Below are 16168 nucleotides of genomic sequence, written 5' to 3' on the forward strand. Positions count from 1 at the left end.
TAGGACAGTTTAATTTATTTTTTTTGTTGTTATCACATTAATAATAATAATAATAATAATAATAATAATAACTTATTGTACTTTTGGTAGATTAAGAATATTTTCCTTTTACTTTTTTGAAGTAGATTAATTGCTACTTTATTTTTTTATTTTAGGCTAGTACGCACAATGGAAGTTAGCCAAAAAGAAAATTGGTATGAAACAACTATTTATAGAAAGAAGGAAGAAGTAATTAAAAAATGAAGAAGAAATACATAAATATACACTAGGGTTGTTTCATGTGAATTTGTGTGTCTGAGCTTACGTTCATGTCAGTGTGTGTGTGTGTGTGTGCGTGCGCCTATCGAGTGAGATATCGAAGATCAACTGTGAAGTATAATGTGAGAATGGTTAAGTAGCATAGAGTGTAATGCCACTGATAACATGAGGAAATTTCTTCTAAATGCAGAAAATTTGTAATCAGAAAGATAGAATGTGTCACCCTTCTGATATAGGGTAAACGGACATGTTAGAATCATCATATCCAAACATCTTAGCTGCTATTATGTATACCTTTTATTAGAACACCAACTTATACTAATTCTTTTAGTAAAATAATATTTCCTTTAATGTATGATAGATATACTGACTATAATGCTTTTCACGCAACATAGTTCATACCGTCTCATCTTCTCCGTAGCTACAATATTTGTCCTGACGCATGTAATATAGTATACAGGGTGATTCACGAGGATTTACCGCCACTTACGGAGCTTATTTCCGAAGACATTCCGAGTAAAAAAGTCATATAAACATTTGTCCCAATCTCAATATTTTTAGAGAATGAACTACTGTATTCAGAAGTATAATTTCTTTCATTGGCTAGTGTTCTGAAGCTAAAAATGTATTGTTAATTGCTTTGTGCACATTTTGGTTTTCAATTTTTAACCAAAACTTACATTATTCTTACGCACTTATCACAAAAATTGTTACAAATCATAGGACTTTAGGAACTTGATTCTTTACAGTTTAAATTATGCATCCTAATGTACAGTCTTGAAAAATTTACAAGAGTGCCGTGATTTGTAACAATTGTTGTGATAATATATGCGTAAGAAAATGTAATTTTGTTATTAAAAATCGAAAGAAAAAAATATTTACGAAGCAACTATAGAATTCACAACACATTTTTAGCTTCAGAATAGTAGCTAATTAAAGAAATGATACTCCTGAATAGTTCATTCTTTATCTGTAATATTCTTTTATCTTTGTACGTATGTATGTATGTATGTATGTATGTATGTATGTATGTATGTATGTATTCACACTGCAATGGGTATATACCCGGTGGCAGTGGTAACTAATTACACTCAATAATGACAATAATAAACTTATTAATTAAAAATAAAATCAATAATAATACTAACAATTAATACTAATAATAATAACAACAACAACAACAACAGGGAATATACTAAATTAAATGAAAAGATCACTTAAAATAACATTTGAAATATTCTAATTTGTATCTTAAAACTAAGATCGATGTATGTATGTATGTATGTATGTATGTATGTATGTATGTATGTATGTATGTATGTATGTATGTATTCACACTGCAATGGGTATATACCCGGTGGCAGTGGTAACTAATTACACTCAATAATGACAATAATAAACTTATTAATTAAAAATACAATTAATAATAATACTAACAATTAATACTAATAATAGTAACAACAACAACAAGAACAGGGAATATACTAAATTAAATGAAAAGATCACTTAAAATAACATTTGAAATATTCTAATTTGTATCTTAAAACTAAGATCGAACTAAAACCCACGAGTATATGTTCATATATCTGCACAAGTACCTTTCAACATTACACTCATTTCGCTGTCAACTCATTCACTGCACTGGAACTACGACACATTTCACTGATTCTATCCTGATTTCACTAACACTTCAAAAACATTTCACTGTTCAAATTCTTTGCACTGCCACTATAAACTATAAAGCTTCACTGACAGGAACACGTTTCACTTACACAGCACACTTCACTGACACGACATACTTCTTCACTGATACAACACACTTCACTGACACGACATAATTCTTCACTGAAACAACACTTCAATAACAACATATCATTTACACCCTTTACATACTGTGTATAATTACCGTCTATTAGTAAGGTCCTTAAGCCTATTTTTAAATGCATTTTTGGTTGTTGGTAAAGCCTTTAGTAAGTCTGCAGGTAAAGCATTCCAGTCCCTGATAGTACGATTGAGAAAAGAAAACTTTCCAGCGTCCGTCCTCTGCCTTCTTTCCCTCAATTTATATGAGTGGTCGTTCCTTGAAGAGTAATTTGGCGGCTGCAACCTATTTTTTATTTCTCTCCAGGCAGGCTCACCTCTGTATGTTTTGAACAGTGCGCATAATCGAATTCGCGTTCTCCTGTCCGTGAGTGTGTCCCATTTCCTACAACACTTAAGAGCCCGTTTTTGAATCTTTTCCAGTGTCTTAATATGTTCTAATCTGTAAGGATCCCAACATGCAGCACCATATTCCATTACTGGACGTACTAGTGATTTATATGCAATCTCTTTGGATTTGTCAGAACCTTTTCTTAGTACCCTCATCACAAAGTGTAACGCTCTCAATGCCTTTCCCGTTGTGTCAGTAACGTGTTCCCCCCAGCCGAGACCGCTGCTAAATGTTATTCCGAGGTATTTACATTTGTTAACTTCCGGAATGGTTTCACCCCCTAACGTATACAATGCGACTATTTTATTTCTTTTCCTTGTAAAGCTGATGGCTTTGCTCTTTAGAGAATTTATTTTCATTTTGTTGGCTATTGCCCAATCGTTTATTCTATTGAGGTCATTAAAACTAAAGAAAATGATATTTTACAAGCAACTTCAAATTAGTGTAACTTTGGAAATATTGAGATTAGGACACATGTTTATATGACATTTTTTGCTCAAAATGTCTTCGGACATAAGATCCGTAAGTGATGCTAAATTTTCGTGAATCACCCTGTATAAATTACCATCACTAGCAGTGACTAAGGCCCGGTTACAGAAATGCAAATCAAATCAGTTCCTGATCACTAGGCTTGTAATGTTTTTAGTAGGTTATTTTATGACGCTTTATCAACATCTTAGGTTATTTAGCATCTGAATGAGATGAAGGTGATAATGCCGGTGAAATGAGTCCGGCATTTGCTCATATTGGATTGAGGGAAAACCCCGGAAAAACCTCAACCAGGTAACTTGCCCCGACCGGGAATCGAACCCGGGCCACCTGGTTTCGCGGCTAGACGCGCTAACCGTTACTCCACTTGTAATGTTGGGGACCGATAGGGTGCATTATGGTGGTTTCAAGTTGGATCTCCGTTCACCAGTCAGTACTAGCATGCGTATTTTTATTTTGAAAAAAACTATATAAGTTATCGTAATCATTTACAACCAGTTTACAACATAATAATGATTTTGGCGTGAGGGAGATATTTTTAAAATTTAGGTCTGATAGTCAAACTGTTAAGAATGGCTTTGTTCCACTTTCTTATTACCCTATAGGGCTACTTTGTACAATCGATTACTAAAATATCACGTAGAATACAATTTAATAAGTGATTCAACTTCTTTGCTTCAAGATTTTGCGTCGAAATTTCAAAGAATAGTAAGCTTTGTTAATGACCCTCTATGTCGCAATTTGTTTACAATATTTTTATTTCGTCTTTCATTTTTTTAAATGGGTCGATTAAAATTTTATAGATATCATTGTGAGCATATGCCTTTCTCTCTACGTTATTGTTTGGAGTTAGCACAACTGATAAAGACTTATCTTCAATCAGCTCTGACAAAGGATACTGAACTAATAATGGATTAGTTCCTGTGAATCACTCGCAGTTATTATAAACAGTAGCGTGTCTGTGCACGAATTGGAATATTGTGCTGCAGACAACCGATAAAGTGTGCCACTCACTGGTGAGCTATTGGAATAAAAGGTAAGTTAATTATTTTACATTCAACACAGTCGAGCTAGATGAACGGATCTTACATAGAATAGACTGAAAAGTAAAGCGCTTGTGATGTGTAGTGTTTTTTTTTATAATAAAAATATATTATAATGAACTTTAAGGTACTGTTAAGGCTAATTCACACGGGGATAGTTTACAGGAGTCAAGTGCTTGAAGCAAGTCGACTTTCCTTCAACTTTCCCCGTGTGATATGGTCGAGACAGTCAAGTCGTGACTTGGCGGTCAAGCAGAATTTGAGTTGACGATCCGTCAACTTTTGTGTCCACTTTCCCGTCACGTGACCAACTTGACTTCACCACTTCCCGCGTGTGAATGCGAACTTGTAGTAACTTGGCAAGTAGACAGTTTGTAGTTTTAGGTCTATTGTCCAAGTAAATTAATAATTATTAATAATGAGCGCCCCTAAGTGGAATTCCAACGATATCATAAAGTTTTTGGAAGTGTATGAGAAGTATGAACTTGTATGGAATATACGTGACAAAGAATACCTCAATAAAAACAAGCGGGAATTATTATTCCAGAAACTAGTCAGTGAACTCATGGAACAAGGTTTTGAAAACATAGACGTAGAAGTTGTTCGAAAAAGTTAAAAACCCTTAAAACAGGACTCATTCTGAGATGCTTCCTGTATTCTGCAGGACCTTCTTCAGCTAATTCTTTCAACAAGGTATTAGATGCACCGTGCATAATTCTTCTACGAATCCATTTCTTAACCCATGTTCTCTTTTCCTTTTCTTCAAGAATATTTTGTAATTCATACAATAACAAGGCGCCAATTAGCTGCACACATGCTTTAATATGTGCTGGCGGCATCTTCAGTTTCACCAAACTAAAAATGCCAGTTCACTATTGATTTTTATTAACTATAACAGAATACAAGAATTCGAACACCACTACGATTACAACATTCAGCGCGCGCTTTTTTTCAAGCATGGTTTCAAGTTTAATATCTCCGTGTGATCACAAATATAGGATCAAGTTCAGAGACTTCAAGCACTTGACTCCTGGTAAACTATCCCCGTGTGACTCAGGTTTTATGAATGGTACCATTTTGTTAAAAATATATTATGAGTGTTATGACTAGGGATGGAAGTTCGGATACGAAGCCATGAAGTTAACTACGTCGCATGTTATTTTGTACAAATCGTGTTGTTTACATCAACTCAGGGTGGCACACTGGACTGCAAAAGAAATGCCGAGTCGAAGTCGCTATCGATTTGAAATGTTATCGTGTTACGAGGACTTTGCTTAGGAAACAATAAAAATAGAGATACACAGAAGGCTTTGCAATAAAATAATTATACAAAAACATCTGAACTGGCGTGAATTTTCTAAAGGGTTTTATTTCATGCTAAGGAGAAATGTGTAATTAAATGTTTCAATTAGAGTCAATTTTCAGTTCTGCATCTGTATTTATAGTAAAATTTTATATTTATATCTAAAATAAAATTGATACATTTTTTGTTAATACAATATGAAACGTAACTAGCCGTATATATCGATTGTAACAAAGACAGCAATCATGGATAATAAGGAAGGCTGTGGAATACCATGTAAACTGCAATTTCACTATTTTCATTTTCGTGTAGTATTCTTATTAATGTTGTAAAATAAAAGTGTGTGAATAATTTAAAATCAATTCATATTAAATAATAACGTGAATGTGTTATATAAGTCGTATTTACATGTTTTTAAAAACTAATCTTGGGAAAATAGCTTTCCATCTCGCCATGTTTGCTAAAGTTCTCGGAAAACGCTGTAATTTCGTATCGGCATTTCTTTTGTAGTCCAGTGTACAGTAACTTGTATAGAGCACGGCTATGCTTGAATCAAAACATTGTTCTGTACAGTTAGGTGACTACAACTAATAGGGTATAACACATATTTAGGAAAGTGACTTATCTCATTCTCTTCTTTTGTGGGGAATGATGATACATTTTAAATAAAAATGAATGGTGTACTAAAAGTGTTGCAATGTACAACTATATACAGTCGTAAATTGCCAGATATAAACCTGTTTTGATTGTCACTCAAATAAGAAAATGTTCCTTCGATATCACACGGTATTATTGGTGTGAATTTGAAATAGTTTATATTTATTATAATGTTGTCGTGTATTATCTTGTGTCTGTTCACTATTTAATCCCTATTATACTTCACAGTGTTTCGAATAAGCAAGATTTTTTTCAAGAACACTTTTCAGTTTTAGTTTAACCCCTTTATTGTTAACAACATCCTGTAGAATTTAAAATTATTTAATAACACGAAGGTAAGTATTGTGTACCCATGGTTGTTGGAGTCGGCAATTTTCTAGACGTAGCCCTATACTTTTCAATGAAATGTTTAAAATGTGAATACTCAAGTTTTTTTGGAACAATAATAATAATAATAATAATAATAATAATAATAATAATAAATTATAATAATAAAGTCAATGCTATTTATCTATTTTTTTTTCAGATTAAGGACTTTACTCGTAAGAATACCGAGATCGTCATCTACATTTCGTTGTTTCCTTGAAAACTGAAGATGCTGTCATATGTAAGTATTGTCAAGAATAGTGTTTCAAATATGTGGTAAACCATCGCATTATATTTGAATTTGACACTGTCAGTGATAGCCTAGAAATAGTTTACATAGTTTATACAATAAATATGGAACTATTTGTAAGGGCAGTATGCATTTAACAGATCACAATGCTGGCCATAGTGCCCCTTCCCGTAAATTCCATTCCATTACATTGCATTACATTATTTACACTTTGTGCAGTCAATAATTTCATTTGGAAAGAAGACTACATGTTCACCTTGCATTCAAAAGCATTTCTAACTGTTTAAGCATTTAAACAACGGTGTGGAGTAACGATTAATACGTCTGATCGTGAAACGAACGAGCCCGGTTTCAAATCTTGGTTTGTACAAGTTGCCTTGTTGAGATTTTTTCTGAGGTTTGAACCTCGGATTCACTTCGCCATCGTAATTACACCTTCCCTCTTTGCTCCGATGTAGAGTCGGCTGTTGGACGCCGCCAAACTTCGACCCCGTGGATATGTGGTCATTCGTTGTTGGTGGTAGCGCTATGCACCGTGGGCTCTCAACTGGGCTCATGGTAACTCGTGAGACGAGGGTTGAAGGACCGCGGTGAGGCCTACGCGAAAAGGTAAAGGGTCTTGTAGGCTGTAGAATAGTTCGGAGGCGGCGAGCAGGGGGATCTGTAGCACAGGGGGCCATAGGCATGCACACCATTCCATCCTGGGTAGTGCAATGGGCCCACCCGAACGGCCTGCGTGCGAGGACAGTCCCAGTCCGTGCTCTCCCCTAAATGGGGAATAATACATAGAGATAGGTAAGATTGTATAATCATTTAGTGGTAGGAGACTTCGTAAGAAGCATATACTTGGTTGGCTTCGTTAGCAGATTTTGTACGACAATAGGAAATTTGTTTACAAACACATATTATAGGCCTATTAATCGTACAAGACTTTGTGCAAGATTTTGTATGAAGTAGTAGTATGATGTTTGGTTGAAAAAATATATTAATTATGTAGGTATGTGCGAGTAGATTATTAGGATAAAACTTGATAGAAAATGTTGTATGATTCACTTCTAGGAGACTTGGTAGAAAGTAAATATACTCGAATTGTAGGTTATGCCGTTATGATTAATAATTGAAGTTAAAAAAAAGAACCACAGTCCAAAAAATGCAAATTTGAGATATTAAACATGTGGTGAGCGTACCCGGCATCTACTGAATTAGTTGTTAGTGGAAAAACACCGTAGTCCTCTGTTATAGGAGAGGAAATTTTCAGTGATTTTCATAAAACAACCATAGTCCAAAGACGTTTCTTGTGAAAACAGTCATTGTCCAGGACTATGGTAGCACTTACAAAAATTCCATTCATATCACCTTTAAACATTTATTCATACAATTTCAAACTGTAGTAGATTGGCAGTACTACTTCTTATGTACGCGGAAAAAGCCACCTCAGGGAAAAATACTTTAGCACGTGAATTGTTGTATTAGTTATGGAGTCATCTTTAGGTGCAGAACTAACCCCATGGAAGAAACGTAAGCAACGAAAGGAGAAGAAACAGGATATAATAAAGAAAAATAAGTTAAAGGACAGGAACACTTCAGCCAAAACAGAGTATTTTTTCTTAAAACAACCTTTGTCCAAACCTACACTTACACATGTATTTCTATGAGGCAATTTAAGTTATAAATGTAGATTCAGTTTTCCCAAGTTTCTACAATACCTTCAGAAATGGCATGATGAATTTTATATTTGAAGTGTCAACAACACCCATGTCAGTTTTTTGCTTCTTCTGAAAATTTATGTTTTTGGACTATGGTTGCTTTTCCAAAAAAATCCTTCATTTATTTTGTAGTGAGGAGAATATTTTCTGTGCACATTGATAGTAATTTGAAGATTGGACATAAAAAGCTGTAAGTGCCAATATCGTTGAAAATTAGTTCAAAAAAAGAGTCACTAAGAAAAATGATAAGTCCCATTGTAATTTTATTTCGGCCCTAGTTTCTCTCTATATACTCGTATGTGCAATAGTAATATACGTTACAAGAGCGGTATGTTGACGTTTTCATGGTCGAGGAAAAGATTGAAAAAGCGAAACGTAGTTGAGCTTTTTTAATTTCCGAGAACATGAAAACAAACATACCGCTCGTGTATCGTACATTATTTTGTGCGAAGATCGTTTATTACATACCTGAAAGACGAATTTCTAATTAGTTGCAATGAAATCTCCATGTTGGTTTCTGTTTAATGACGCCAACTTCGGAACACCAAAATATTTTTCTTCAACATTGTTGCTGTAAAATGTTTTCTGTGTTTACTATACTCCAGCAGGCCGTGATATACGTCCCCCCAGTCTATAAATGCGATCTTAAAACAAACGGTAATGTTATGTAATGATTTATTTTTCATTTTAATATTTTAACAATATTATTTATATAACATATTGCAGTAATAACATCGGCATCTGGAATCTCGTTGATTTTTTCACGGCTTCCTTAATGTTACTTGTATCAGGAATGCAATAAGTTTCGTGGAGTAGTAGACTTTACTTAATTTTTCCAAATATTTAAAAACAATAATTAACATTGCAATTTAGGTGAAATTGCAGTGGTAAGTTTCCAATTTATAATTGTTACTATGTTAAACGTCTCTAAAAATAATATGTTAAAAGCCTAAAGCAGTAAAATGAATGTCGCGCTTAAGCGGTAAGAAGAGGGAAATTGTTATGTGTGTTACGTTGGGAATACTGAATGTGGTATTTCACACTTACCGCGTATTGGTTCTGTGCGGAAAACAAGCAAATACGCACGATCTCGCACAAAATGAATATTACATTACTAGCTGCACAAGAAAGCTCTGATTTCTACGGTTTGTCTCTTGGCACTTATAGCCTTATTTATGTCTTCAGTTATGCATAAAGTGATACTTTTATATGGATTTTGGAAATATAATTGAAAGAGAGTGGTTGATATAAAATGGAAATTGTTCATATAACTTCGACTTTAAATATTCAAGATATTCGTAGATTTGGCAATGAATATATCCGCATGTCATTTTAAGGAAACAGACATGTAACTTGAAATCATAGTAATAATAGGCAATCGTGGTGTTGAATTATCGCTCTGATAACTTATCCACTAACACGGCGATAAACAGTACAATGTTCATTAAATTACGCGACTTTTAAAAATTAACAGGATATTAGTATGATAATTATTTAGATATAGTTTAATGTATAAAGGAGGTAATCTGCCTATCAATCTGCCTTTCCACAAAACAATACAGGTTCATACCTCTGTACAAGATAGAACATGTGTAATTTTGAGAAGAATATAAAAACAAATGAAGGCCTACAAATTATGGCTAAGCTCAGAAAGAATAATATTGTGCTTAAATATGAATATGCCTATTATTAGAGTACAAAATCCTTGTTCGCCCAATTATGGAATATGGAGCAGTAGGTTGGGATCTGTACAGACAAAACCAAATCGATCCAATAGAAAAGGTCCAACGCAAGGCAGCAAAATATGTCAAAATGGGGAAGGGACATGGTGAGGAGATAGTAAAAGGCTTAGGTTGGGAACTTCTCAAATCAAGGCGACGAAAAACCAGACTCACCGCATTGTTTAAGACACAAATGGGACACAAAGCATGGACCGACATCAATGCTAGATTAGCAACTCCATCATACTTAGGAAGGGCTGATCATGTTAGGAAGTTTAAATGTAGAAAACAAAGAACGGACGTGGCAAAATTTTCTTTTGTTAACCGCACAATAGTAGACTGGAACAGCTTACCTGCGGCAATCTTTCAGGGTGGTCCTCTTAAAATCAATACATTTAAGGAAAGGTTGAGAAGATTAGACTGAAAATGTAATTGGAGGTGCAGTGTAATTATCTAAGTTGTGTCATGTACTTAACTAAATTGATATATAATTAATTAAGTTTGTATGTAATTATTAAGTTGATATGTAAAATAATTAAGTTGATATGTAATTAATTAAGATGATATGTAATTTATTTGATATGTAAATAAATTAAGGTGATATGTTATTAATTAAGATGATATGTAATTAAGTTAATATGTAATTAATTAAGGTGATATGTTATTAATTAAGATGATATGTAATTAAGTTAATATGTAATTAATTAAGGTGATATGTAATTATTTAAATTGGTAATAGTTGGGTGAAATAGAAGTACTTATAATTTAGATTTACTTTTGCTTATCGTAGGCGTTATTATAGAATAGTTTTTAATTACAGTCCTAGGTTTATTGCATCTACTATTTATAGATTTACGTTTATTTTATTTTATTTCATTTACGTTTATTTTCTTCTATTTTATTTTATGTAATTGTAATTATTGTATATTATATATACTGCCACCGGGTGTATACCCAATTGTAGTGTTAATAAATACATACACATACACATACACATACACATATATGTTTATTGTTATTATTATTATTAGTATTATTATTAAACTTATTATTATTATTATTATTATTATTATTATTATTATTATTATTATTATTATTATTATTATTATTGTTAAAGAATTAAAAATATATCATACCCTTCTGAGTCCTGAAACATTTGTTGGTTTATTTTTAAAGCTCAATTTAATTCTATACTTCAAAAAAGTCACTGACATGAGGAAAAATGCTGAAAAAATTCTGCAGGTTACAGTTAGGGCACAAATGCAGGTATATTATACTATACTTCGGGTCTCTGCACATACATCTTACATCATAATCATGCATGAAGTATAGTATAGTATACTATACTCTAAGGACTCAGGAGGTTATAGTTCATTTTGTTCAATAATATAGACTTAAGTGGAAGAAACATGTCAAAAGGATGGATCACACTAAATAGCCTAGACAAATTTTTGCCTATGTACCAAGGGGAAGGAGAAATTTGAGAAGACCATATAAACGCTGGTATGAGACCGTAACAGATACACTAGGGTCTGACACGTGAAGGACATGATGATGATGATGATGATGATGATTATTATTATTATTATTATTATTATTATTATTATTATTTTCCTCGCTGTTATTTATACTCGTTTTAACATCTCTGGTCATATCGTGAGTTAATCTTTGGTTGAAATCCGAAGGCCTGTGTACTATTGTTGAAACTGGTTCTATTGTTGTGAACTAGATGGAGACTGTATATGTATGACTGATTTGTTATGAATATGATTTCGGTGATGAATGAGGCCGGTGATATTCAGGGATGTTGTGGCCCGAATTTCCTGGCATTTGTCTTACGGTTGAGGAAAAACCCTGAAAAACTGAACCAGGAAATTCAACCCGGAATCTAACCCGGACCCTCTGCGTAAGAGACCAGCATGCTGACCCCTACACCACAGAGGTGGTCTATTATTATTATTATTATTATTATTATTATTATTATTATTATTATTACCATCATCATCAACAACATCATCATCATCATCATCATCATCAGAATGTACTGATCCCTTTGATTTGCTTTATCTTCACTTTCATGAGAATTAAGAATAAACGTAATTTGCGCGGCCCGAAGATACCGTTTTAGACAAACAGATCAAATAGCAAGTAGGTTATGGTTTGTGGAGGGAGAATACATCTACATTTCTCTATCAGAAACTGAACTATAGATTTGTACCTACATTATTATTATTATTATTATTATTATTATTATTATTATTATTATTATTATTATTATTATTATTATTATCATTATTATCATCATCACCATCATTCATTCATTCAGTCGCCCTGAGTGGCACGGTTAGTAAAGCGCTGGCCTTCTGTGCCCGAGGTTGCGGGTTCGATCCCGGCTTATGTCGATGGCATTTAAGTGTGCTTAAATGCGACAGGCTCATGTCACTAGATTTAGCGGCAGTTGCGAGCGGCAGTTTCATTCATTCATTCAGTGTTCTGCCCAAGGGCAGGTCTTTCACTGCAAACCCAGTTTCCTCCAATCTTTCCTATTTTCTCTCTTCCTATTTGTCTCCTCATATGTACCATTTAGGCCTATATCTATCATCTGATATCTTCTTCTGCCCCGAACTTTTCTCTCGCTCACCATTCCTTATTATTATTATTATTATTATTATTATTATTATTATTATTGTTATTATTATTATTATTATTATTATCATCAAAGAAATGGTTTAATCACTTCTGCAGTTTAGATAAATGCATTTTTCATTACAGGATTACGCTTCTATATCCCATAAAAGCGTTGAAGAAAAAGTGGAACTTCATTGGAATTCACCCACAGTAGAGAAATGGAAAACGGAAGCCAGAGAAGAACAGCAGAATTTCTACGAAATGTTGGGAGGCGACCAGATGACTCCTGGAACATACGGGAACCATAACCGGGCAGATCTGGAGAGGAAAATCGCATACGCCATGTACGGACCACCTCCTGAACTCCCCAATCCCAAACTAAACTCAGGAACCGGCTACATGAAGAAACAACTCAAAATAGTGCGCAAACTCTGCAGCAAAATACTCAAAATCGGCAAAAATTCAAACACTTCTGTATCATTCCTCTTTATCTGCATCAATGTTCATGAACAACACTTGGTAACTTCAGTGTTCAACATCCCCACAGAAAATTCTGACGCTCCTGATCTTGACATATACGTCGACAACAATCGACGAATTTACCGCGGTTGGCATGACTACCTCAAGAATAACAAACTTCCCAGATGTTTCATGTGTTATCCTAGAAAAGGGAAATACACAGCAACTGACAAGAAAGTCGATGTAGACTTCGGTGAATCTCCTGCTTACAGCCTTCCTCTGCAAGTTTTCAACGCTCTTGACATCACTACCTCTCTGGTGGCTACCGCCCTTGCTATCACAGCCCTCGCATTGCCCGTATCTATGCCTGTAGCTATAGCAGCAGCTGTAGGAGGAGTTGCTTCAGGGGTCTTTGGTTTGAGTCGAAGTGCAAAGACTTTGATAGACAGACACAAACATGGCCAGACACTTGGACTCAACAGTGAAGAAGCTAGGAACAATTGGCTTGGTGTGGTTGGTAATACTGTCGGTATGGCGCTCAGTGGTGTGCATGTCGCAGCTGCAAGACTTATACACGGGGGGAGATTGGTGGGGTTGAACGTTGGTGCCGCTTCCTTGTCAGTTGGTGCCTCAACTGTGAAAGGGTTGACGATTGTGGAGCATTTTGCAGAAATAGGAAAGAAATTGGAGGATGAGGAGGAAGTGACCGCGTTAGATGCTTTCCAGTTGGTGTCCTCTATATTCTTCTTCACTGGATCTGTGGTGTCTACGCAGTCAGCCTTCGGTGCTTTGAGACATCTGAAGGCTGTTAAATTGGACATAAAAATGGCACATGTACTGAGAGTGGTGCAATCAAAGGATGCTCTCCGTGCAGAGGTTCTGGCCGCCGGCAAGACTTGGACAGATGGTGGTGACGATCAAATTGAAGAACCTGAAATGGTATGGCCGCCATTTGAAGAGCATTTCTGGAAATGTACTATATTATGAAACCTCTCCTCACAATGATTCTTCAAAAAGTACACCGTGTCCGGGCTAGAGGTATCAAGAAATTATAAATTGTTCACCATTTGTTAACACAAGGATATTTTATTATTTATGTTTGGCACAGGATGCAAGAAACTCGTCCACACCTGTGGAGTAACGGTCAGCGCGTCTGGCCGCGAAACCAGGTGGCCTGGGTTCGAATCCCGGTCGGGGCAAGTTACCTGGTTGAGGTTTTTTCCTTGGTTTTCCCTCAACCCAATATGAGCAAATACTGGGTAACTTTCGGTGCTGGACCCCGGACTCATTTCACTGGCATTATCACCTTCATTTCATTCAGACGCTAAATAACCTAGATGTTGATACAGCGTCGTAAAATAACCCAATAAAATTAAAAAAAATGCAATAAACTCTCCAAGATTCTTTTTATAACAACAATGCTAGAAATCTGTGCAAGAATGCAAGAAAATTTGAGAAAACACAAAATATACTATTTATCTGTAGTAATGTTACGAGAGGTCTGAGATTTGCCGATAAATCCACGAGCGAAGGGAGTGGATTTATTTGGAAAATCTCAGACCTCGAGTGACATAGGACTATTTCGCCAATAAAATAAAAATGTAAATAATATATCCCTAAAATTCGCTCACAAAATGTTAATAATTGTACATTTATGCATACTTCTTAACCTATTCAGACATTGTGAAGGCGAAATAGATGAATAACGATTACTGTAATAAAGAAATAATTGAATGTTATTAAGTAATGCCAATTAAGAAAAGTGAAATACAGGTTTAAAAATCTTAATTACATGTACTGCACTTTCTCTTGTTATTATAACAGAAATTTTTCATTATCTGCTGAAATCATAATTTAATTTATAGTATAATTGTAAATAACCTGATTAATTCGTTAATTAAATGAACAGTTGTTATGAAGGAGTGTCATTTTCTTTAGATACAATGGACATGGAATTAGAAGATGAAGATGTAGATGTGGAAGTAGGATTTCGAACTTTATTTAACACATCGATTTACGTGGAAACAGTTGGCGACACTGACTAAACAAAAGAACGACCATGCGATAAATTGATAGTAATAAATCGAGCTGCAGAAATTATCGCGATGTATGACTGTGATTGATTGGAATTCAAAATGTCATTACACTTCATTGGTCGAAAATGGAATGACGTCAAATAAACGAAATAGTCATTGCGATTTTTGTCACGAATCACTAACAGTCAGTGTTGCCAGCTTGGGGGGTTTTCCCTCCAAATTTGGGGGGAAAACATTTTTCCAGGGGAAACCATAAACCATAAATATCTAGCAGAATTACCAGAACATTTGATAGAAGTATTTGAGAGTACTCGCATGAAGCCATCTGTTTACCATGTTGTTCACAACATGGAAAATATGACCACAAACATTGCAAAAAAAAAACAACAACAAAAGTTGTCGCAGACATTGTGGTCAAACATATCAACTCATTCAAGGGACGGCAGGGTCATTACAGTAGGAAGAAAAGTCTTTTGGGTTTCGTGGTCTACGATTCTGAATCGAATGAACGGTTATTAATCCACATTGTATGTGAATGAGGCGATAGTAGCGATCCTAGTGGTTAGCAACTATCTATGGATGCATATTTCCTACGTATTGAGCTTCGTGACTATATATACTAGACTGTGTTATGGTGTTTGTTTTGCTGGTTGTTAGGAAGTTGTTTAGATGGAATTCTACTTGTCATGTAATTTTGGAATACAATTGAGGGCTTTGCCGGAAGAAAGGCGGATAGACCTATACGCCCTTCTTCGGGAAAACGGTTTAAATTGTAGTGAATAATTATAGTAGCGAAATTTTGTTTTGATTGTACTGTACATACCTGCAGGACAGAGCTGTGTGCGTGTATAACATTTTATTCAGGTGCGTTTTAAAATCTTACATTGCATGTATCTCAATTCACCATATTGACGTATATGCCCTTTTTCCGGCAAACCCCTCAATTATTACAACGAAAGTGATAAATATATTTGAGGACAATAATGAGGTCAGTTTTCTGCTATGAACATACCTGTGTCCTGCGAGAAGAAAATAATGTA

At 34.7% G+C, this 16168-nt stretch overlaps 1 protein-coding gene across 1 annotated transcript; it reads left to right on the forward strand.

Moving 5' to 3' along the window:
- Window positions 1–3851: 3851 nt before the first annotated feature.
- Window positions 3852–15515, forward strand: LOC138700370 (uncharacterized). Its single transcript, XM_069826957.1, has 3 exons — window positions 3852–3995; window positions 6489–6569; window positions 12778–15515. Exons 2-3 carry the CDS (start codon window positions 6558–6560, stop codon window positions 14077–14079), a joined length of 1314 nt encoding a protein of 437 aa, XP_069683058.1. The 5' UTR covers window positions 3852–3995; window positions 6489–6557; the 3' UTR covers window positions 14080–15515.
- The last annotated feature ends 653 nt before the right edge of the window (window positions 15516–16168 follow it).

This window comes from Periplaneta americana, chromosome 5 (assembly GCF_040183065.1).
Source record: "Periplaneta americana isolate PAMFEO1 chromosome 5, P.americana_PAMFEO1_priV1, whole genome shotgun sequence".
Classification (NCBI taxonomy): Eukaryota; Metazoa; Arthropoda; class Insecta; order Blattodea; family Blattidae; genus Periplaneta; species Periplaneta americana.